We start from the raw sequence: 24652 nt of genomic DNA, 5'->3' as shown, positions 1-24652 counted from the left end.
TGCTTTTGTTTACACAATGCAAAGCCTTTAATTATTTAGCAACCATGTAAAACATACTGGCAAATATGCATTCAACATAACCTCAAACTTCTGGATTTGATGTATGAGGCTGTGCCTGAAGTTAAAATAAATAATACAAAAAAGATAGTTTAAATAATAACTATATATAATGTTATACTATAGAGCGTATTGTTATGTTGCAATTTTAACAAAAGCAGCCACATAGAATATGAATTGTCATGAATAAAATACATTCTTAAATTCTGGTTATATCTTTGCAAAATAATCTCCCTCTTACTTTTACCCTTACAGTACATAATTTACTTAATAGTACAGTTTGAGAATCAAAAAATAATTAAGAATTACAACGCCGAGCTGTTACACGATGTATAAGACTGGCATTACTACAGGAAACTAAAATATAATAATTGTACTCCTCAACAGATACACCTAATATTTAGGAGGCAGTGTGGTCCAGTGGTTAAAGTCCAGGGCTTGTCACCAGTTCAAATCCCACCTCTGCCATTGACTGACTCGCTGTGACCCTGAGCAAGTCACTTAACCTCAGATGAGATGTTAAATTAATGTCCTACTGTAAGTGACTCTGCATGTAATGCACAGTTCACAGCCTACCTCTGTAAAGCGCTTTGCGATGGTGGTCCACTATGAAAGGCGCTATATAAAAAATAGATATTAAAGATATATGCATACGTAGCACCTTTAAATGGTACTAAACCATTTAATAGTGGATGTAAGATGATCAAATGTTTTCCTCCAATTAAAACATTTTAAAGGACAAACTGTATATTTTATATAAAGTAATTGTTTGATAATATACAATAGGAGTCTAACCTTTGACATACGCTAGTTAAAAAGGCACAGGGAAACACTGAAAAAGTTTAAATATGAAAAGTTAATACACCACAATATATCAATCTGTCAAAATCGTTTCGTACAGCGTGTGTTCAGATATTAATTCCTTGCTCTCAAATGAGTAATACAAACTAAAAAAAAAAAGTTTGGATTACTGCCAAATAGACAAAGGGTCAGAGGCCCAAAGCAAGTAGGAATTTGATCAAAAAAGGAAATACTATTAGCACTGCCAACTTTCTTCTATGCGAATTGCTAGCTTTTAAAAACACCAAGTAAATATGCAGCATCAAATAAAAAAAATAATAATAATAATAAAAAAAATATGTAGGTTACACAGACATCCAGATAAAGGAAGTGTAAGCACTAGAATCTTTACATTACCATAACTAAAAGTACATTATTACATTTTAAAATTTACAAACATATATATATATATATATATATATATATATATATATATATATATATATATATATATATATATATATATATATATATATATATATATATATATATATATCCTTCAGAACAGTCCACAATTAGAGGACAAACATCATTATTAAATGTAATTGAGTAAGTTGTTCTCACTACCATGTGCTGTCAGGTAGGGGAAAGAAGTTTCTCTCTGTTGTTGAAATAACAAGTCAACGTTGATTGCTCACTATATTCATTTTAAAAAGTCTTTGGATTTGCAGTTCAACATAACACCAGCAGTTTTAAAAACTGGACAAATGCTCTACGTTTATGAATACTTCATAGTACTTTTTGGTACAATAATTATACAGATTAATTAGTAAAATATTACTTAAGTGCAGTTAGAAATCAACTTTGGCTTTTTGTAACAGTTGAAAAAAGGCCTATATGTACTTGATTTCAATCAAGTACATATCCCCCTCTTTTGGAAATAAGGCTTAATTGATACACAGCAAATAATGGATTTATACAGCATCCAAACACATGTTCAGTTTTTTTGCATCTACGATATAAAAATACAATGTATAATACTATGTCATGTTATGCTCAATATATTTTATGAATAAACAACCTCAACAAAACTTAAGTGGCTCCCCAAACAACCTATGGATGCTTTTATAATGTTGATAATTACAATTATGCCCCATTGTTTGACTAACAATTCTCAAGTGGTATCTGCTGCCCAAGCTCCATCAATTGCATTGGGAATTCAAGTTTTACAACTTGCATTTGTCTGTATTCTTCTAAGAACAAAACATTCTCTTCAACATCTCTTAATAGGGATATCATTATTTGAGGGATGTTTAGCAAACAGATTGCTAAGAAGCTCATACTACTGGAAATTCCACTAGATTGAGGACCAAAGTGTTCTAACCTCACTTAAGATTGAATCTGCTGACTAACAGGCTGGAGGGGTGCCTTGCCTTTGTACAATTCATTACAAAGGAATTTAAGGCAAAAATGCCTATTTACACTCACACACACCCACACTTACTAAATTTCACCAGAAGAACTCAAACAACGAGGCAAATCCCTGATTTAAGTCTCGGAAAACAAGCCACAGGCCTCCAAAGGAACACACTATAAAAAGTAAAAACTATTAAAGTCCTCAATGTGTTTTGTTAGCACTGGCCCTCTGAGTCAGTCAGTACACATTATAAGAAAAACAATCCATTATCCGCTAGCAGTGCAAGTTAAGATTATGTTGGTGGTGGTCCATCGTATCTTAACACCAAGCTGAAAGATCCGGCAAAGTTGTTGGCCAGAGAGCAGCTGGCTCCTTGGTCTACTAGGGGCAGCAGGAAGGCCAGGAGTAAGAGAGTGAGCAGTAAGAGCTGGAGAGGCAGGGCAGCACAGCACACCCGGTACACGAAACCTGATCGATTCTGAAAAACAAACAAATTCATAAAACCTGGAATGCAACCATGTTTACCATGGCACACGTGACAATTCTCTTCATGAGACACCAAAAAAGGAGTTAGTGAATAAAGTTTCAAGCGTAAGATCTTTTAGAAATAAAATTCAGATTTTATACACATTTTTTTAACCTTTAACTGAATTTAAACTGTGTAGATTACCACCTTGTATAGAATAATAATGAGATATGCTTGTTCTTTGGTGGCTTAGTCTAACATTAAAGTGTAATTACTTTAATAATTAAGATGGCATTAGTGGGATGTGATGCAATGTGGTTTAAACATAGTAACACAGGAAACCACAACTCTCCCTTTTACAACAACGACTAAATGTGTCTAAATAAATGCATAAACTACAGGGGTAGGCTAGATGGGTAGTAGGGGGGTTAGGGGTAAGAATGAACAAGAGTCCTTTGAGGTGGTCTAATCTTGTGGGTCCTTAAATAGGCCTAAAATTATTCATTAAAAATCATGATGTAATAGAAACAGGATTTAAATCTGGAAATGCTATGGTCTCAGCCTGCTCCAGCTCAGCATTACCTCAGCTGTAAGGTGTTCAGCTAATGAGCAAAAACCATGCAGACAGAAAGGAGAACACAGCTCAGGAAACTGAGGCAGGTTTAATGAAGCTAACAGAGCGAGTGGTTCAAGAATGTACAGTACATGCCGAAATGTTTTTTAAAACAACTGTCACGGGAGTGACTTAATCAACTTGCCAACATTATTAAGACACAGATACTTCTAGAATCTTAACCAGAAGAGCCTCCTTAAAAACCACAAGCACTGGCGTCTCACTGGGAAAGAAATAATTAACCAGATTGATTTTTCTTTGACCCTGGCAGGGGGTGGGGGGGTACACCTGCTCAGGAATGGATATAGTCCTTCAGGTGTATGCCAGGCCAAGTAGTCTTTTGTGTTTTCCCACAGAACAGCTGATCTAAATACCAGTTGCCCTTTAGAGTTTAAGACTTTTTTTTTTTTTTTTTTTTTTTTAACAGATATGAGATAATCTTATCAAAACGACAGACAGAATAAAATAAAGCTGTATATAGCATTACTAAAATAATGTGTACCTTTTCTATCCTGATAGGCTCATCCAGAGGTCCAAGTCTCTGTGAAACAAAGTATCAGTATTCTAAAACGTTTGTCAGTATTATCAGATACCAATCCAGTAATTCATTGTTTTATGGTTTCTGGGTTTTGAGCAAATAATTGTTTTTTCTTTGCTATATAAAAGCAAGCCAGAGACCACTACATTATGGTCTGCCAAACAAAAGACAAAGCACCATCTTGTGGTCATTACAGATATATTCAGTAACTACATTACCAAGTAATCACACTAACACAGTGGAGTTAAAAGGTTTTTAGAGACGATAATTTATATCTAATAATTCATATAAATACCTGGGCAGTTATCCTAAGGTCCCCAACATCTTTCAGTTTAGATTTATAGAGCATCCATTGGTAGCGCAGGTCCTCCAGGTGTGCATCTTCACCAATTTTAGTTCCTTTTGACTTCAGCAAAAACTGAAACAGATCCTGCCCTATAGAGATGCGTGACCATAGCTCCTGTGCATGAAGAACATGTGTCAATAAAATACAAACCATACAGCACTGTACATTTAGAGGGGTTTAACATCCATTAAAAGTATTAGATATACATCATTAAATACTGAAAAGCTTACATTTTAATAAATAAAAAAAGGAACCATACAAAGTGCTTTACCACCAGTCAGGCCATCCCCAGTCCTTATTTTCACTCACTGCTGCCCAGGTCTACAATACAACCAGGGGCCCTGACCCAAAACTCACCCAACCTCTTTCAGACAATGGATTTGTACTGTATTTCATTTAGTTTACATTTAGCACACATGTGGTTTGCAGAAGTGCCTTTAATACAAAATCCTACCTTAAGTCCTTGTTGCCTGCTTTTCAGTTCTTTACTACTCAGGGGCTCCTTCCATATTAAAATCTTGGTTAGTTTGCCGTTTTCACTTCTCAGCCACTTTTCAAATTGCTTATGCAGTTTATGGTAGTCACCGCGACCTTGGGTTTCTTGTGCACCATCCTGAAACGCATATACATATTTAATTTAGCAATCAAACACCTCTCCACATTACAATTAGCATTGTGACAATTTTAAAAACACAAGGATGGAAACAGTGTTTTTTCATTCTGTGTTTGTTGTTGAAATATCAGTTAATAGTTACAGCAAGAACAAACCCAGCATGGGGTTTGTTACTGCTCTGTTCTGATTCTGTCTCAGTTTTATTCATTTCTTGGTGAGATATAGTTTCTAATAGATCTTGATGTGGTGTCATCTTTGTTCATCATCAGCTACACTATTTCATACGCATTTCCAAAGCAAATTTTCTTCGATGATGTTTACAAAAACATTTAGACCACAAGTAGTTATAATTCCAATAGATTAACTAACACATAGTATGGCTGTTTTGTATACCTTATTAAAACACAAAAATAAAACAGAATATTTAAAATCCTGCTACCATGGTGTATCCATCAGGAGTGTCTGTTGTCACTTTGATGCATTGTCCTGAACCTCTGAATTTCACTCCAAGGTTTCCTTGAACTTCATTGCTTCCTTGCTTTTGGAATTCATTTCTTCTGTATTTTTGATATTGTTCATTTCTGGCTTGGATACCTCCTCCTCCCTCAGATTTGAGATCAGTTCCTCTCATTCGTTGGTCAAATTCATCATCTCTTTTGAATGTGTAAACTCCACCTCTGTATTCAAAGTCTTGTTCACTGCCACTAAGTTCATAATCTCCTGCAACACAGACTTTATAAACTTCATTGGAATCGATACCACCTTCATCTCGGTCATAATGTCCTTCCCGTCTGAAATCAGGTACATCTCCAGCACTGACTATTAACTCGGAGTTCATTACTTCCACATCGAGTCATAATACCCTTCACCTCTGAAAACATTTCCTTCTTCAGCTTCGAGATCAGTTACTTCAATTCTGAGTTTGTTACCCCCACCAGCTTGGATTTTGCTTTGCAAGCTGTAGACGCAGAAAAGATTTGAAACACAGTAGATATTAATGGAAACCAGGGGCTTTTTACAGGCTTCAACTACCAGCACCATAATATTGTAAAGCCTAAATGTCCAAATCAATGACTCCTTTCAGTTTAATTTAATATCTCAAAAGATTAGATATGCCACATATTAAGGCCTGCAGTCTAAAAGGGGAAAGGAAAAAAACAAAAACACTGACTAGAATTAATAGAACTTGAGTATATCACAAATAAACCAAGACTTCTGTCATTTAAACACTGCCATCTGAAACACAGCATCATATCTTGCCTGGTGATACTGCTCAGCAGGGAAGCCCTTAATTCCCTCAGCTGCTCCAGGTCTCTCTGTATGTGCACTCTGCCCTCAGAAGATGTTTTTGTCAGCACAGCATCTCCTTGAGACTCAACCTGGTGAAGCTGGATATCCTTCTCAGAGAACTCGGCAAGCAATTCCTAAAAGGAAAAACAAAGCTCATTTGCATTCAAAAAGCCAGCCACATATTTTTGCCTTCCAACTTTCAGCCAAAAACCAGCAGCGAGGGGAAGAGAGGGTTTGGGCCTAGTATAACTTTGCATAAGAAACTCTGCTAAGCCGACACCAACAAATGGAGCTGAAAACTCAATTATTGACTGACCTGAACCTCAGCTTGGTGGTTCTCAATGTTCCACTCCCCATCTGAACTCCGAAACAACTCCAGTTTCTGTTTGGTTTCCATCAACCAATGTTCCAGGTTCAGCATGTCCCCATGACAACATTTATGCTCATAAATAGCATGTTCACTTGCCTGAAGTTTAATCTGAAAGACATTTGTAAAAAGAAGTGTAAACCCAGCTGCTAGATCAAAGAGCTAAAAGGAAATTAATACAGTTGACAAAGTACAATCATCACTAAAACTGCACCAACTTATTTGATGTATTGACTGTTTCACAAAACACCTTTTATTGGAAATAAACAAATGTTTAATGGCTTGAAGTTCATTAGTAGTTTAATAACCATTTTTTAAGTGTTTGGTAAAACTATAAATGGTGACTCGGTGAGGATTCAGTACCCTGGTAACAAAGCAGCCCAATTTACCACCTAAAGTACTCTTACATTTCTGAAAAATAGGTATTTTTTTTACCTTTAAGGATCTATTAAGTGCTTTCCAGTCAGCTGACAGCTGGCCGATTTGAGTTTTGCAGGCGGGGTTTGAGGAAGCCAAACTCTCCAGCTGTCGACTGCGAGCTTCAAATTCATCTAAATCGTTCTGAATTATCTGCAAAGAAAACTACAATTACACATGCTATGATATATTCTTACATTGGAACATTCAAACAGCAAGAGAGTGCTTGTTTTACAACTAGGGGGCAGTCAAGTGCAAGATTGGTAGCTTCAGCACTGCCTAAAAGCCAGGAGATCCTGATTGCGAAACCCCACAATTCAGTGTTGTGTTTCAGAGACAGTTTGAGTTTGAACAGCTGTCAGACTTACAGGGGTGGTGTGTTTAATTCATTTGTGTAAAAACTCTTTCCCAGTATGTATAGCATAGACCACAGCCCAAACTCGTCATGGGCCTTCAGGTACTCACTTCAGTGCAGCCATACCCACGCAATACAGCTACAGAGGACCAAGTGATGACAGTGAAAACAGCTCTAAATGTTTGTCTAGAGCCAGAGTATGCTACATTCACCAAGATATTTATCAAAAAGCTAATTTGGCTGAACACAGTTCAAATGATAGGTATCTTGTTTTCAGTCTCAACAAAAAAAACACACACCATTATGCCAGACTCTCCATGACTTTTTTTTAATAAAATACAAATCTTCTATGATATCTAAAGAAAATTAAACCTATATTACCTGTGACAGTGGATGATGTATGTACATGTTTCTTCCCATAGTGATTTTATTTCTTTTAATTGGGAAAGTGTTTTGTGCTTCTGGTCCTCATCACTGCACTGCAGAATAGCCTCTCCTGCCACATACACAATATCCATCTTAATTTTGCCGTCATGCTCCGACTCCCAGATTTTCTATGAAACAGAAAATATATAAGGGGAACACATCTCTCATAATGTGTATGACTTAATGATAACAATTGAAGAGACCCAAATACCTATCCAGCAAATGTAATACAAATACAAAAGCTCACATTAAGGCCACTACCAAATTTGACAGGTAAAAGTGAACATTTATATTTTGCCCAATGAGTTCAAAAACACTGAAAATGTTTAGTATCCCTCACATCCAAACACCCAGTGATGTGTTTTTCACCTCTGTTTCTCTCAGCCTCGCTTCCAGGGCTGCCCTGGGGCCTTGGGTATTGTCATTGACTTTCAATCTCTCCTGGACAGCCAGCATCCAGGCCTGGGCACTCTCCAGGCTCTCTCAACTCATCCTGCACCTCCTGGGTCATGGTGCAACACAAGAGCTGCAGCTGGGTAAAGTGGGAGGAATTACAGTTCAGAATGTTGCACTGGTGTAGGCAACATTCCAGGTACCAGTTTAAAATATTTGTAAATCTCAAATTCAATTGGTGGACCAGGACAACATCACAAACAAACTGGGCCTTATCCAAGCACATAGTTCATGGAAATTATGGGGTGGTCACTGAATCAGAAAATGTTCTTATGCAAGAATAATCCAATATGCATGTGAATTTGAGAGTTTAATCATATTCTCCCCTAATAAGCTGCAGAGAATAAGGCAACAGCTGGGTATGGTTACTCAAAAGAGAGCCTCAAACGGCAACCTCTGTAAGCCGTTTCCAAAAGTTTACATAAGATTGAACTACTGGCTATAATACAAAGCCTTGAAGTCTCACTTCAACCCCCCTAATCATACATTAAAAAACCTACTTCTGTGTATTGTTTGTATGACAAAATCAGCAAGACAAAATGGTTTATCCTCTTAATTCTCTATTTGGCCTTTGGTTTACAGTACAAAAACCTTGAATGGAGATATATGGCTGTATCAAAAAAGGAGATGTCCCTTTTCTACAGGTGTACTTTTACTTTAACTGACCAGCATTGTTTTAATGCATCTCTTCAAAACTAAACAGCTAATCCCTAAGTAACACCAAGGCATCTTGTTTCCTGGACTTTTAATTTGCTTACCTTAATGCTGATCGAGAAGCCTAGTTTGTTCTCAGTATATATTCTTCATGTTACCTAACCGAATGTGAATTCTTCCAAGAAGCTGAGAATAAATGAGAATGCAATTAATAATATTCTACTGACAAGAAACACCTATATACTTTATAATATACCCCAGAATGTCAAGTGTCAGACTCAGCCTGGACTTGGTGTTATCTGTTCCATCTGCTACTGTCTAGAGTTAAGTCAGCAGGTTAAAATATGCATTTCAATTAAACAAAACGCTGTAGATTCTCCATCCACTGAAACTACAATACAACACGTTATCACTAACAGTACTAATAGTTTCTGGATGCAAGCCAGAACCAAAAAATCTACATCCATAATTCCAACCTAAAACACTTGTGCTGTGTTGTCACTGAAGGACTAGTCAATGTTTACAAACTGAGGTTCATGGAATGTACCTGTAGTAGTCAGTACATGTCCTAAGCTCTGTCTAAAGGCAATTGGAATGTTCAGGAGACACAACTAAGAAGGCATGCAAAATACAGCTGGCTCATTGTCAATTTATCAAGACAGATAGTAGTGATTGTACTAAATCTTTTTCCATTGAAACCAAGCATCATAGCTAACACTGTTTGCATGCCAGAGGTTTTGGGAAACAAAATACCATTTCAGTTTCAACAAGCTGGGCAAAATTTTTAAATGATACAGGAAAATAAAAATGGTTTCTAGGCTATACCGAGCAATTATAACTGGCAGTACGTTTATGAACTTAAATGTAAAACAACATATTTATTAATTAAGCCTAAACCAAATGTGAATTTTATTAAATACCAACTTTACAGAAGTTAACTGTCAATATATCATGCTTCTTCTGTTTTTATTTCAACGGATATAATTCCACGCTGAAAACAAAGTACTTATTTTTTCTTTCTTTAATACATTAGGCGTTTTCCTAGGAGTGACTCATCCCTACCATTTAAACGATTTCCACTGGGTACCAGACAAATAAAAGGATTTGCATAGCCGTTTGGTTTGGTGGCTCACCCGTTTCCAAAGGCTTGGCACAGTCTCTACTCTAGGAAGATTGTTTGCATTATGTACTATTCTATTATACAGCACTTTCCTTTACAGTCATATTTCTGTGATTCTATTAGACCACGCTAAATTACAAAGGTGGCAGTACCGTTCTTCAGCTAGCTTCTGTACAGTATTGAGGGCGATTTACTGTTTACAGCCAACTAAATCAAGAAATACCGGTATATTTAGCCGAGTTAATAAGATACGAGCGCATATCTCACGTAGACGTATTTAAACAGGTTCTGTAATTGGTTGTAAAAGGCATAGGAAATGCGTATGTAATCAGATCCTTACAGGCAAAGCACGGTATATTAAGTTTTAAAATAGCAGACAAATAATTTTGCTAGGGTTGTTTTTGGTAGCAATACCTATTGAAATGCTCCTCCAGACATGTGCCAACCGATGTAATAACATGAATGCAATACATATTTCACACTCACGCAGTGCTTCCCTGTGGCAATTTTCAAAGTTACACTGTGTCTATGCAGTACTGGCTATAGAAGTTAAACTTTTGTGTCCATACAACGACCAAGTACTTAGAAAAAAGCAACAATGTAACTCGTTTCACTTTTAAATGTCGAAAGTGTACAATAATCTGTAGTTTTAGTTATCACTGATTTACTCGGTATCCATTCAGCGACCAAATGTTAGTATCAATTGCGAGCAGAACTTAAAACGTAAGCAGATGATGTTTTCTGCAAAAAAACACCTATTTGAAAAGAAAAAATAACGCGTAGTATGGTTGTCTACAGGTAACTACATACAGTTTGATAAATAAAAGCATAACATTTGTAATCTTTACATAACCAAAGAAAATATGTCCTTTACATACCACTGCATAATCTTCTATTGCGTGTTAAAACCACCGTCCCATAACGCCCAATTTCTCATCACTCAAGTATCAGTGAAGGAAGGGAATCCAAGGCCTCCTCTAATTGAAATCTAGTCGTACGACATCAGGACCTTTACCAGACGACAGCAACCGAGCAGCTTCCCCAGCAGAATTATAAATGCTCTCTGCATACTGCTGTGCACACTACCAAGTGATACCTAAAGATGGAACGGGAGTCTCTTCCAAACAAAACCAACCGAGACGGAACTAATTGTTTTCGGATGTATTTTTTCGTATAGTTGTATACACTGCGCTCAACAAAAAAGAAAAAAAACAAAAACACAGAATTTAATATTTGGCCCAATGCAACAATTGCTTAAATATAAAGTACGCGACAGGTAAGGGGCTAGGTCTGATGGATCTTTGTACTGCATGTTTAAATTGTGGGAGGGAGTTATAGTTTATATTTCAGACCTCAGAGTAAAATCCATAATATCAAATTGAAGTAGCGCAGCCAGTAATACAGTTTTAAAAATATGGCATATTAAATAAAATGGCTATTACTCTACAATCACGTTATAAATAGGTCTAGAAGTACATAATGTAACACTGTTTTACAATTAAAGAGTGCACAGTCTAAAATTGCAATGTCCTACATGAGTTTAACATTTGTGTAAAACAGGAAAGTCCATTCAAAAGATGAACATAAATCCTCCACCAACTACATTGTTCTAGATATTTAATTTCTACCTTCAATCATTATTTCTACAAAAAAACTCCTTTAGTTGAATAATGTATACATGTTTTAGATAAGTTATTGAAATAGAAAAAATATGGAATAATTTGAAAGCATGGTAAGCAGAAAGAATCCCAAACAAATAAAATATATTGATATAAAATCTCTGTCACTGGCCAGACAAGATTGCAAACCTATAGCAATCCCATGTTTGTGCACATGTTCACAGAGAGAGAAAAAAAAACACACACTTCAAAGTCAAATACTGTATTTATTATTCCAAGAAAAGCCTCTTGTGTCTTTAATATCCATATGTTGCTTACCATCTTTGTTACCGTACACTTCCTTCAGCATTATCCGATACAGAAATTAAATTCAGTGTCATTCAAAAATGTGCTTCTATTAAATTAATCATTATGGAAGAAGCACTGACTGACTAGAAAGCCATAAAGTAAGACCCTCGCCGGTGACACGATAAACCGATCCCACCTACCTGAAAAAATTAAATTACATTTCAAAACTGGAGAACGTATAGTCAGCAACAGCCCACATAGTCTAGTAATTACAGCAATACAACTGTTTCATAGGCGGAGTAAACCCGTGTACTAATACTGCTCTTTATATTGGGTACAAAGCACTGGTAAAACACAAACAATATTCCCTTTAAATCTGGAAAATTATTTATTGATTTATTTATATTTAACATGCATTAAGTGTGGCAGTTTTAAGTGTTTGGTGAAACATTAAAAATTATCACAGTGCAGAAGCTTTATTACCTGTTACCTGATGGATGACAAAACCGGTGAATCTGTCATCACCGTGGAAACAGGATGGGAGTGTCAAAGAAACATCGCACGTGGAGCTGCTGCTTCTGCAGTCACGCCTAAGCTTCCTTTTTTTTCTCTTTGCAGTCCTTATAAACCCCAAGTGCAGAATATTACAAAGGGCACACGTGAAGGACTGCACATGTCTAAACGCGCCGGTAAGGTAGTTCTCAGTTGCGTCTTTTTATAGTCATTTAGTTTAATTTAATTTAATACACCGGACATTTAAACTTGATATAAATACAGAATAAATTTCCTTCAATTCATGTCACCACACTGACCAGTTACATACCTTACTGCTCTGTACGCCACAAAACAAAACCTACCTCTGCCGCCTTTAACCTGCAATTTAAATCCACTCGGAGACGGAACTGCACCACCCTTCATTGGTGCACCGGAAATACTATCAGTATATTTGCATTTATGTAATTGATGTAATATTACCATTGCTTATATAGTTACATTTTTCAAACTGTTAAAAATTCGCGCTCCAAAATAAAAAATAACAAACATTTTATAGCATGATAAAATGTGTTGACTTCTTACGCATGTTAAAGCATCCACCCCCCAACATTACAACTGAGTTGATTGACATTGATAATGCCGAATCATGGCGATTACAGATTGGAGGGACAGATCAGTTATCCAATAGCAACATCGCATCTGCAGTTCATGCCCATTTGGACCGAGGTGGCGGACGCGGTGTATTTATTAACTAACACAGTGATCCTGACATTAGGCAGTTTTACTTTCCAAAGTAAAACAGATATGAGCGTATTAAACTTTACAATGAATAATTTATTTAGACTGTCTGTCGGTTTGTTTCGTTCAGGTACTGGAGTGTACAGACTGGGACCAGTGTCCGAGGGGCATGCATCGTTGGTTGTAGCACGACTTTTCAGTAGTGCACCCGAAAATAATGAGCTGGGGCAGCTGATTAAAAAGGATAAGGTTGTGGTGTTTATCAAGGGAACCCCTGCTCAGCCGATGTGTGGTTTCAGCAACGCCGTTGTGCAAATCCTTCGGATGCATGGTGTTGACGATTACGCCTCTTACAACGTGTTGGAGGACCAGGACTTGAGACAAGGTCAGCAACTGAGTTGTGTCTGTTGTCTTTGTTACAAAACAGTGCAACTATTAATACTGTGCACGAGGCAGTCAGAAATACAAATACGATTTGTGAAATAATTACATTTACATTGGTATTTAGCGATGCTTCCAAGTACCATTTCGAAAACATTTTAGCATAGCCTAATTACATAACTGTCATATCTGATGTCTATGGGAAGGTAACTGCGTTTTTCTCAAGAAAGTTTATAAATATTCAGAATTGTTCTACACGCATTATATCTTGTTTACATTGCTTCATCTGCTTTATATATTTACACAGAATCGCAGGAATAAACTGTTTTCACCAAAACGTCAATCCCAACAGTTTGACTATTTGGTTGCTGTTTCACATTCAGAATTAGTTGGTTCAATGTTTAACCTGTCTTTCTGCCGCATACTATCACATTGTCACTTAAAACAACAACTTCCCTTGTGAAATCTATTCACACAATATTAGTAGGCTTCCAGTGAAAAGGGACATTACTGTAACGTCCAAATCTGCTATGCCAGTGTGCTACCTAGTTAATTGTGGATCTGAGTTTCGTTAGATTTTTTTTTTTTTTTTTTTACTGTAAAATATTGGTAGTATTCGTTTTTAAAAGGCACAAGTAGAACACTAGTTGAACAGTACCAGTAACTTACAGTATATTTAAAAGCAGTTACAGAACAGGTACTCAACCAAACTGTCATTTTAAATAACCCGATAAGGTCATTTTTTATCAAGTAAATTTGCCTTAAAGATGGGAACAAAATGTTCATTACATTAACTATTTCCCCAAATGGCACAGAAGAGAGTTTTCTAGATGGAAGGAAGATTATGACATGCTACTGGGGCCTCTGGCTGTAACTAAGAAAGACACCCAATGCACACTGTATTTATATACTGTATTCTTCAAGCTTTGGTTTATTGTAATTGTGTGTGAGTCATTGTTCCTGTGATGATTATTGTAATTTAAGGATTTTATTAGAAGTAATCTTTACAGGACTATCATTTCGAACTGTGCACAGTGAAAATAGGATTAGTGGAAAATGTTTTTTGGTGTGAGTCTTGGCTAACTGTCTTTCTCAGTCTGCAACAGTAGATAAGCACTGTGCCCTCTGCTTGTCTTTTGGAACAGAAGGCAGTTCCTTTTTATCATGCTACACTGTGAATATTGCAAAGGCATACATATTGCTTCTTCACTTTCTGTTGTATGGTGGTTATTCAGAAGGTATCCTTACACTGGATCAGTGGTAGGTACATTGAATTTAATACATCAAATAAAGCGTACTGGATTTTAAAATAAGTCGTTAATGATGCTGTACATTAACAACAAATGCAGAATAATGTGCAAGCTTTACCCATATTTGAAGGTTATTTCACATGTTCACATTACACTGTAATGAAAATGATGATTTTTATAATATTTGCACTATTGTACTTTATGAATTAATAGTTTAACATTTTGTTCCACTGTAAAGTGTATGGTTCCAATCAGGTTTCAAATGAAACTGCCATTATCCTATTTTGAATCTTTAAATGATATATTTCAAGTATCCCAAGCAATCCAGTTCAAAGTATAACGTAGAAAGACGAACATTTGTAGAGTTTATCATTCACTTGACTCCACAATAATGCGATTTAGACTTCCATTAACACAGTCTGTTTCCCAAGAAGTCTGTCTGTCCCCAGTGACAAAACAGTAGTAAAAACATCATTATTTCTGTCTTCCTGCAGGAGTCAAAGACTTTTCCAACTGGCCGACCATCCCTCAGGTTTACTTCAATGGGGAGTTTGTTGGGGGCTGTGACATCCTGCTTCAGATGCACCAGAATGGAGACCTTGTGGAAGAACTGAAGAAATTGGGAATCCACTCAGCTCTTCTAGATGCAAATAAAGATGAGCAAAAAAAGTAAAAGTTACAGAATGGAAAGAATCACCAAATATTACTTTCTGTGAATATGTACCTGGATTTCCAAATATTGTTCTGTTTCAGCAATGCCTTGTACAATCTCTTAAGAAGTCAAACACAGCTAGAGTTACACTGTAAAATGAACACTAAAGTGCTGTCTGTGCACCTTGTCATTCCACTCTTGCAACAAAGCTTGACTAGGCAGCACACACACATTTACTAACAACCTTTCTGTGTACTTTTGGACTTTTTGGCTTGCTGCACTGTTTGTGAAACCTAATATTTAAATAAGTTGGAGTATTTGTTGTACTGAAATGTATAATGAAAGCAAAATTAGTGTGTCTGTGTAAACCTCTTTATATTAAAATATTAGTGTGATTCAAATCTGTACATGTCTTTTGCTGCAAACACTATCTTGTATTTTTAGGTCCATGAACAATATCTTAACAGGTGCAACATGAATCATTCAATAACAGCGCTCTATACAGCACATGCAGAACCTATTAATGTATTTTTAGGGAAACACATGCTACTTTTAGATTTGTTCATGGCTTAAGTGCTGTTTAAGAAAATTACCATTTTGCAGAATCGCTGCAATTGTTAAAGTAAGTAGAATTTTAAACTACAGATTAAGTATGTCAGTCACAGACTGAGCATGATAAAGGGGCTTAAGGCTGACATGCACAAGCTGGTTAAGACAAATTTTGATCATTGTTGAATGATACTTGCAGCAGGCAAGCCAGTTGTCATATATCTATCCTGTACAGCTGCTTCACCATTATAAAATATAATTCAGGACCCTGTTAGTGTAGCGTGATCGTTACGAATGGGTAAATATGTAATTGGTGAGTCGTGAATTAATTGAGGTTGAATTTCAGTTCATTTTGGAATAGTAATTAAAAGATAATACAGAGTTTTGAGGGTCTAAAAAAAAAGATTGCAGCACGGCGTCCATAAATCACCCCCTTCATCGAACATGTCTTGGGGAAACTCTGCCCCAGCTAGGGACTTGCAACCAACCATAATGTGATGAAATTAGACACTGGGTGCACTACAGATGCAGGGGCACCACATTAGGAGCATTTTCAACAATGATAGCTACTGATGCAGCACTGAAGAGCTTGTTGTAAACCCATGTCGAAATAGAAAAGGAGACGCTCTTAAGTGATTATTTTTGGAGAAACAGTAGCACTACTATCATTGCGTGCAACCTCTATTTTTGTTGTAAACATCGCCAGTGATCATTTTGCTAGTGCTAATATAAGGTATGAAAAATTATTTCAAAACCTGTTAGCATTTCCTCTAGATAATTTACAGTTTTTAAGTACAATTACGTGCTGACAGATTTGTGTGAATAAGACCATTTATTATATAAGCACATAGTTATTGAAGCAAATCTAAGCATGTCTAGTGGGCCATAAATCAGATTTTACAAAAAAAAAAGAACAAAAAAAAGGTTAGAATCGTGCTTATAGGCATCAGTAAAGTGGAAGCTTCTTTCCTGGATTACATTTATACCAAAAACAGACTAATTGTAATGCATGTGCTATGAGCCTGATATGGAAAATATTTTTATGTCTCTTTTGTAATAAAAATATTGATCATGTATTTAAAAAAGTCTTGTATGATACTTTGGAGTTATACTGTACTACTGTACCACATTTTACAAATTGAAAAATAAAAACACGAATCTGGTACTTGGCTTTTGTAGTATCATGTCATGTAATAGCAAAGCCACTGGGTGGAGCTGATATATTACTTTCTGATCCTAAGGTGAATATATATAAAAAAAATAAAAATAAAAAAACATGCTCCTTTGTTTTTTAATAAAAAGAAGAAAAAAAATCCAGCACCACTGTCGCAACATAAAACCCTCTTTAAAATGACTACATGCACTGCCTGACATGTACTGTAGGGTTAAGGGAACTATCAAATGTTTTGCAATTGTGTTCATCATCTGTACACTTAATGACATGTCAATACTTCATATATTACATTTTCATAACAGACACAAACTACTAATAGCCACATTACCACTAATACTGTATATTTATCTTTAGTAGTTTAATAAAAAAAAATGTTGAACAACAATACAATTTAAATATTTAGTTAACATCACACACAGTAGCAACTCCTCTATACAGTAGCACAAGCTACTAGAGACAACTCATCTCTGTTGTAATGGTTCTTTATGTGTGTTAGCTTGTTATGCAGCCTTTTCATAATACTGTGAATCTTTTTTTATGTTTGCTTTGTAGTTTTTTAATCATGTACAGTAATCTGAGTTAAAGTTTTGTATAGCGTGGCATTATGTGAAGGAAATATATTAACACTAGAGGGCGCTGTCATGTTTTTAACAGCTGCCTGAAATGTGTTTTGGTAACTAATAATGGAAAGGCATGTGGTCATATGGCTTTAGCTTGCCAGTGAGCCAGGACGTATCTGTGATTCAATTTACTAAATGAAAACAAGAAACAGGGCTTGATAATGACTATTTACAAGTTTATAAGCAGGTTTAATATACATGCAAAATTACACTTGAAAAGAAAGCTGTATTTAATGAGAATGATCTGCTTCACTTTCATTGCATTATAATTACCACCGCTTTCATTCTAGCAAGTTTCATTGTAGGCCTATTTTAGGGGTTCATTTAGCAAGATGCCTCATCTGGTATCCAGTAGGGGCCTAATTATATATAACAATACAGCTGCAGGGCATGACTGGAGCCAATCGTTTTGTTTGTGTTGGCTCAGATGGGACTGAAACTCAGTACCAGGATTTTCATCTCCCTGCCATTTACTCCAATAACAGGGCAACAATGCTGTCTTCGGATTAATACACATTTCCAGCAGGTTGACTGAAAGAAGATGGATTGGGTTGCAATGGTGGGCTGCTTTTGAAGTTGCACATACTTAGAGGGGGCTCTGCTTTGGCACTAACTTGGTGTCTTAAACTTTCTTAAGTTTTCATTTCACAATAAGATCAAATGTAACAGGGAAAATGTTATTTCAAAAGACATTTCATGATAGGATTGGTGTATGCATTAATGGCATGCTATAAAGAATAAATTCCCACGTGATCTCCTTTCCAGAGAACATATTTTATCCCTGCCTATTACCATATATTTTAATGTACCACAAAACCCTGAGACAGTTACATTTTAATAAAAAGTTAATCATTTAATATCAGTTAGCCAAATTGGATTATGCTTCGCATGTCATGTCAAATGTTTCATGATTTATTCTTCTAAAAAGATTAAAGTTTTAAGCAATTAGTGTAGTATTTATATCATGATAAACAAAATATTTATTTTAAAACATAATTATATATGGAGCTGGCAATTATAAGTATACAAATGCAACAGGTTAGATCCAATATATACATAATGTTTACAACCAGTTAGAGAATATATATATATTATATATATATAATTATATAATATAAATATATATATATATATATATATATATATATATATATATATATATATAATTAATTAAATTAAAATTTAAATATGAATATAAAACATAATTATTTATTAAATGTAGTCTTTTTGTCTGCATGGTTTGCTCTGACACCTCCTCCCATAGCCCAAATCATACCTCTGCCTCATTTCATTTGGGTCTATAGAGCAAAAGACTTGGACACAGCACTTCATTGAATCCAGAAGGGGTGGGAGTCTTGGGTGATGATAAAAGCAACACACTGCAGCTGCGTCTCTGGGAATCAGGACTATAAGAAGCTGTTGCTCCTCTGTTGCTCAAACAAGGAGGAACACTTTGTAGGCTCTTCATGTAGGCTCCTCTGATAAACTTTCCAGTTTTTCAAATAGGGGGAGCATTGGCAGGAGACCATATTTCATCCTCTTTGTATCAGTCTGCTTGTGTTGTTTTACAGTGCTTATATGTTTATTCAGTAAACAGAGCAACTGTAGATGGTAAACCGCCACAATGATGTGTCAATCAAATACAAAATAAATGATGCCCCATAGTCTCTATATTGCATTAACCTCACAAAATGTTTTCCCCCCAGATACAATTATGTATTTTGTGTGTGTGTGTGTGTGTGTGTGTGTGTGTGTATGTGTGTGTATCAAATCCTTTGCAGACAATTTAGCTCTTTTAAAGGTAATTTTTCCTATTGTGAATCAATTTTTTTTTAATGTCAATGTCATCTTTAAAAAAACGTCAGTCAGCAGGATGTTGCTCAGCAATACTGTATGAGATGAGACATACTACAAGATGGCATTGTTTAAAGATGGTTCTCACAACTTCTGCACTAGAGTAAGTATTTCATTTTCAATTTCAGCAGTTAACTCGTCTTGTATGCTAAATTGCATTTCATATTAATGCTAATAGCCTTCTCTTATGTATGTCTTATGGCATCTTTAGTACACTTCCATTTGCTCTTCAACTGTATATAAATTACAGTTACTTTTGAAAGAAAACAATTCAAGTGCTTTAAAGCAATGACATCATAATAAGCACACTGTATGTGGGTTAAATCATTTTGCAGATTCAGACACAATTAGGTTCAGAGCTATTATTTCCCAGTGTTCTTTAGCATCCGTTTTGTAAACAAAACTGCTAAGTTTCTGCTGGAAACTTCAAAGCCCCCCTGGGCTTATGGCTTCTGATTTTTGGTGAAAACCATGACAGTTAGAACAGCTGATTCCTTTTCCATTTGATCCATTAATGTGAAAAAATACTTTATTTGAAGATATTCATACATGCTTGAGAACTCATACATGCTTTGAGTTTTTTTTTTTTTAAGATGCCCTGTCCCTATTCAGAAGTATAGTTTCTTACTGGAGTGGGGCTTGGTCACAGAAGGAAATACAAAAACTGTTGTTTGACCAGCATGATGGGATACTATAACCAAAAAAGCAAATGGGATGGCAGTTACATTCTAAGGACAGCTTTATAAATAGACAGTTGTTTTGTTTGGCTAGAATTTAAAACTCTTCCTTGGCTTTGTTAACCTAAACAGTGAGGAACAGGTCCTCTTTCAATTATTCATTTCCATTAAAGGATGAATCTACTGAGGTGTAAAATTTCCTTTACAATTGTAATGCGGGCAAAAATAACATTGCACAATTACAATTCAGTTAAGAGGGTGTAGCACTGCTAGTCAAGCATACTATATATCACCCTGACTAACTGCTGAAAAAATATTGAATGTTAAAATTAATGGGGAGTACTTCATTTAAGTAATTGTTTAATCATAATTATAAAATCCATTAATGTGAAAATGAAAGATTTATGGTATAACATTATTTCCTGAGCATCACTCTTCCTTGTTTTTTTTTTAAACAGGACACAAGTCTTATTCCTTATTTCACTGGCTTCGCTAACTAGAGATTTATTTTTTCTTAATAAGAGCTAGCGTCCCTCAGGATAGATCTTTAAAATGAATAAAATCATTTTAACATTATAAAACTAGAAACAATGACTATTTAGAATAATGCATTAATAGTTTCTACCTGCAGATAAAAACATGGGAAAAATTGATAACAACCACTTTACTGCATTGACTTAAAGAAGCAGAACTCCTATCAAATGCACACAGGAATTGTAGACAGTTCAATTGTGATTTTGAAAGTTGTGTTATTGTTATACTCTAGCTATCTGGAAAACAAACCCTGGCAATGTTATGCAGGTTTTAATTGCAAGCAATCCAATTCAATAACTCTAACATAAAAAATGCATTTCCATGTTGTATACTGTATAGATATATTGACTGAGTATATTCTGCTCTGAGCTTGCATGCTAAGATTGAGACTCCAATTCTTCTTTGCAGAGCCAAATATGAGTGTGTATACCCTATTGGCCGGTTCCACAGACGCTGAAGAGTACTAATTCTGGACTACCTTACCTAAGGTTACATTAGGTAGTCCAAGATTAGTGCTAATCAGGGTCTGTGAAACCAGCAGTATAATAATCTTCTGGACTATTCATGCAGGAGCACAGTGCCTTGTCTTCGTGCTTCAACTCTGCTGTGGTCTTTGTTCAGGGTCTAGCAGGGATTGTGGCTTTTACAGCTGCAGTGAAATCTTCCTTATGCTGTCTTGTTTTCTCAGTGATTAAGAGGTTGGTGACTTGTCTGGTTGTTGGCTTGGATAATCAGGACTTTCTTTTTATTTCTGTTATAGATGACCTAAGTATGCTGCCCTCCTTTAGATTAATGTTATGTTTGAGGATTCATATGAATGAGTGTTGAATGTATCACTGATTAATATGTATTTAATAAGCACTTTCTGTTTTGTTGCTGCTACATTGTTATTAATGGAACTTAAAATACCTTTAGCCATCTCCAAAGATGACAGTTTATTTAGTGTTCTTTTGTCATGTGGATCCATGAGCATATTCCCAAATATTTCTACAAAATATCTTTAGAAATGATGATGAGAATAGTTCACATTTTCACTCAACTAAGGAAATCAACGTAACTGCACATACAAAATGCTTGAATATCAAAAATCTTTAAAACATTTTTTTTTTTTTTTTAAATCTTTCGGAGACACAGGCTTTCTATGAAAATGTAAGCCTCCCTTTGATATAAGCCACCAGCTTATCCTACAAGGATTCCTGTGGTTTTGACTTTATCCTTTTCTTTCAAATGTCTTCTTGTTTTGAATTTGCTTTCATACATCGCGCTCACCGTTTTCTTTTCTTAGGTGGACAGTCAGACAAAAAAGAAGGCAGAGAAGTCAAACTGAGCGGATTCAGCTATTTTCAGAAATGGAAACTAGCCCGAGTTCAATGAAACTGCACATATTGTTCAGTCATGCTTTCAGGAAGTTAAAACCTTTCCTTTCCCATCGTGTTTATTATAATGTCCCAGGGTTAATCATGGCAGTCTCCCCAATCCAGCAGGTTTCAATTTCCAAATTAACTTTTGCCTGTTAAAATTAGTAATGCATCTTTGACTGTTCGGAGCACAAATCACAGAGGAAAATTTGCATTTTGGTTTTAAATAACGACTCCCTCAAGCTGTTTAACACATCAAGTAAGCACTCTTGAAAGCCTTATATGATGGAGTTAACACCTATTACTTCAAATTAAGAAGGGGGAAACAAGGCAAGGAGCAATATATTACACTTTTCCCTTTTAGAGAACATTTCTAAAGTAAATTAATAATTAGCTTTCAGTCACTGTGATGTTTTATATAGTTAACACTCGTTCTTAAGAAACACCAGCTTCAGCGATACAGCAATTACAAGCCGATTATTCCCACTTAAAAAGACAAAATACAGCGAAATGTTGAGAGCAGAATTCTGTGTAAAACCCAGAATCATTGTGGCACAGTGCCGTTTTAAAATACTCTTTCTGTTCAGCATGTCTGGTATGCTTTTTATTTGAGTTTTTATTTATTAGTGTAGACAGTGCAAGTAATACTGCATCCAATTTTTTCAGCAGGCAACAAGATTAGACAAAACGTAGCGATGTTGCCAAATTTGGTTTATAGAAATCTGAAATCTTGAATGCAAGGTTGTGTATTAGTATAATATTTTGCTGGGGGGCAGTGTAGTGCTGTTTTGGATTACAACAAACACAATTTACAGAGAAGTTTAACTGCTGTGGGTTAGGGTTAGGGTTAGTCATGCTTCATGGGAAATGTAACATCTGTGCTTTTGCTGATTTTTTGTCATACTTAGCATCTGCACAGGTATAGTATTATTATTAAACACTCAAAATCAATGAGGTATTACACTTCAGTACTTCAGCTGCTGTTTGAAATGTTTTTTATTCATCGTCTCGTTCCATCAAAGCAGGGTGAAAGTGCATGTGAAAGAAGCTAAATCCAATTTTCTTCCACTTCTAACGCTGAATTCAGATCTAGTTGAACTGCAAACTTTAAAAAGAAACTTGGTATGGGTTTGAAATAGCATTGTTAACTCAAGTTATATCATCCTGGAGAGAACACCTCTATAGCTCTCTGATTGTGTGTTCTCTACAAATGTTTTTACACTTGAGAAAAATTAATCCAGGAGCTGAATCTAGTAGTTAATGTGGCTTTGCTCTGTTCGCACTAGAAACTAATCTTGGTTTTGATGCATCTTAGTTTTTCTTCACTGTAGACACACTAAAGCTGACTCTGCAGTGCAGTACTTTGATCTGCACATGTGTAAAGTATATCTTTATGTACAAGCAAAAAGTATAGCTGGTACACCAGAGTGTACCCATTGACCTCTCCCTGTGAAACACAAAGGATGTAAGGTGTATTTCTCTTTATAGTAAAGTACTGTATTTCGTGTATCTGCTAGTTTTGAGGCATAGTGTTGCACCGGGATTTGATGATTATAACAGAAAATGACACAAGGCAAATGAAAATGACAAGAATGTTACCTATACCAAGTTGCTCTTTGAGCAGGTTAGAAGCAAACAGTTTATTTAAACTTACCTTTACTGTCTGTGCTATAGCTGTTTAGTGTGAATTACAACGTGGCGTGCGCCACTTAGCAAAATGCCTTTTAATAATATTGCATGATAACAGAATGGAAATAAAGGTCACTGTGGTATGCTGTTCAATTGATTATCAAGGGAAAGGTATATTTGCATTTTTCTTCCTTTTTATTCCATCTTATAATGATCAAGTTAATAAAATAGACCGCATCTCAATCCTAGAAGTATTCAGCTAGTTAGGTACAAATATCCTGCTCTATCCCCACGGGAAATATTAGCATTGCAAACCGATACTAAAGATGAAATACACTTGCTGCCTTCATTCCCACTTTAATTAGTTTCTACAGCAAACATATAATTCCTACATGAAGTATTTACTTGAGAAAATAATTAGGTTCTCTATAATTCATTCCCCTTGCTATCGCATGCAACTAATTATGTTGTTTTTTTTCATTTAAACTTTGTACAGTAACAGACATGAAGATAGCCTTGTATAGTTTATTTATTTCTGTGTCCTTCCAGTGTCCTTTCTACCTCACAAGCAGTTTTTACCCAATATAGCCCAATTTATTTTCCCTGAATATTTAACATTTTTATATTTCTTTTACCTGAAAATACTGTCAATAAATGAAGTCAGAGTCTTGAGTAAGGGCTTGTAGTTAACTGAAATAAACATTCAGATCAGTGTCTTTTTTTTTAGTGTATTAAATGAAAGAATAGTTAAAGCATCCTTGTGTATTCTGTGATTCTCTATGTCAAGTTTGATTGTGGGTATTGTGCAAAATATTGATGCTTTCATGTCAGTAAACGTGTCAAAGCAACAAAGCCTTTTAGAAATGATTTGCAGGCCTTGACATTGATGACTTGCCTAGTATAGCTGCCATATTTTTTTGTT

At 35.6% G+C, this 24652-nt stretch overlaps 2 protein-coding genes and 1 non-coding gene across 4 annotated transcripts; 1 reads left to right on the top strand and 2 right to left on the bottom strand.

The window, feature by feature from the left end:
* Positions 1-1400: 1400 nt before the first annotated feature.
* On the bottom strand, positions 1401-12760 carry LOC121323882 (nesprin-3-like). Of its 2 annotated transcripts, XM_041265197.1 has the most exons (11): positions 12677-12756; positions 8897-8978; positions 8055-8217; positions 7641-7813; positions 6923-7057; positions 6437-6598; positions 5270-6254; positions 4672-4830; positions 4167-4331; positions 3836-3874; positions 1401-2732 (listed from the first exon to the last, which is right to left on the bottom strand). In XM_041265197.1, exons 7-11 carry the CDS (start codon positions 5666-5668, stop codon positions 2547-2549), a joined length of 948 nt encoding a protein of 315 aa, XP_041121131.1. In that variant the 5' UTR covers positions 5669-6254; positions 6437-6598; positions 6923-7057; positions 7641-7813; positions 8055-8217; positions 8897-8978; positions 12677-12756; the 3' UTR covers positions 1401-2546. The 2 variants fall into 2 exon arrangements, with proteins under 2 accessions (XP_041121131.1, XP_041121132.1); XM_041265198.1 differs by lacking the exon at positions 3836-3874 and having other exon boundaries at positions 12677-12760.
* LOC121325068 lies at positions 12238-12495 on the bottom strand. Its single transcript, XR_005951305.1, has one exon.
* Positions 12761-13014: 254 nt separating the features above from the next.
* Positions 13015-17047, top strand: LOC121324993 (glutaredoxin-related protein 5, mitochondrial-like). The gene is made up of 2 exons (XM_041267257.1): positions 13015-13437; positions 15178-17047. Exons 1-2 carry the CDS (start codon positions 13023-13025, stop codon positions 15354-15356), a joined length of 594 nt encoding a protein of 197 aa, XP_041123191.1. The 5' UTR covers positions 13015-13022; the 3' UTR covers positions 15357-17047.
* The last annotated feature ends 7605 nt before the right edge of the window (positions 17048-24652 follow it).

The sequence above is a fragment of the Polyodon spathula genome, chromosome 12 (genome assembly GCF_017654505.1).
Source record: "Polyodon spathula isolate WHYD16114869_AA chromosome 12, ASM1765450v1, whole genome shotgun sequence".
NCBI lineage: Eukaryota > Metazoa > Chordata > Actinopteri > Acipenseriformes > Polyodontidae > Polyodon > Polyodon spathula.
This window is presented reverse-complemented; position numbering and strand designations above follow the sequence as displayed.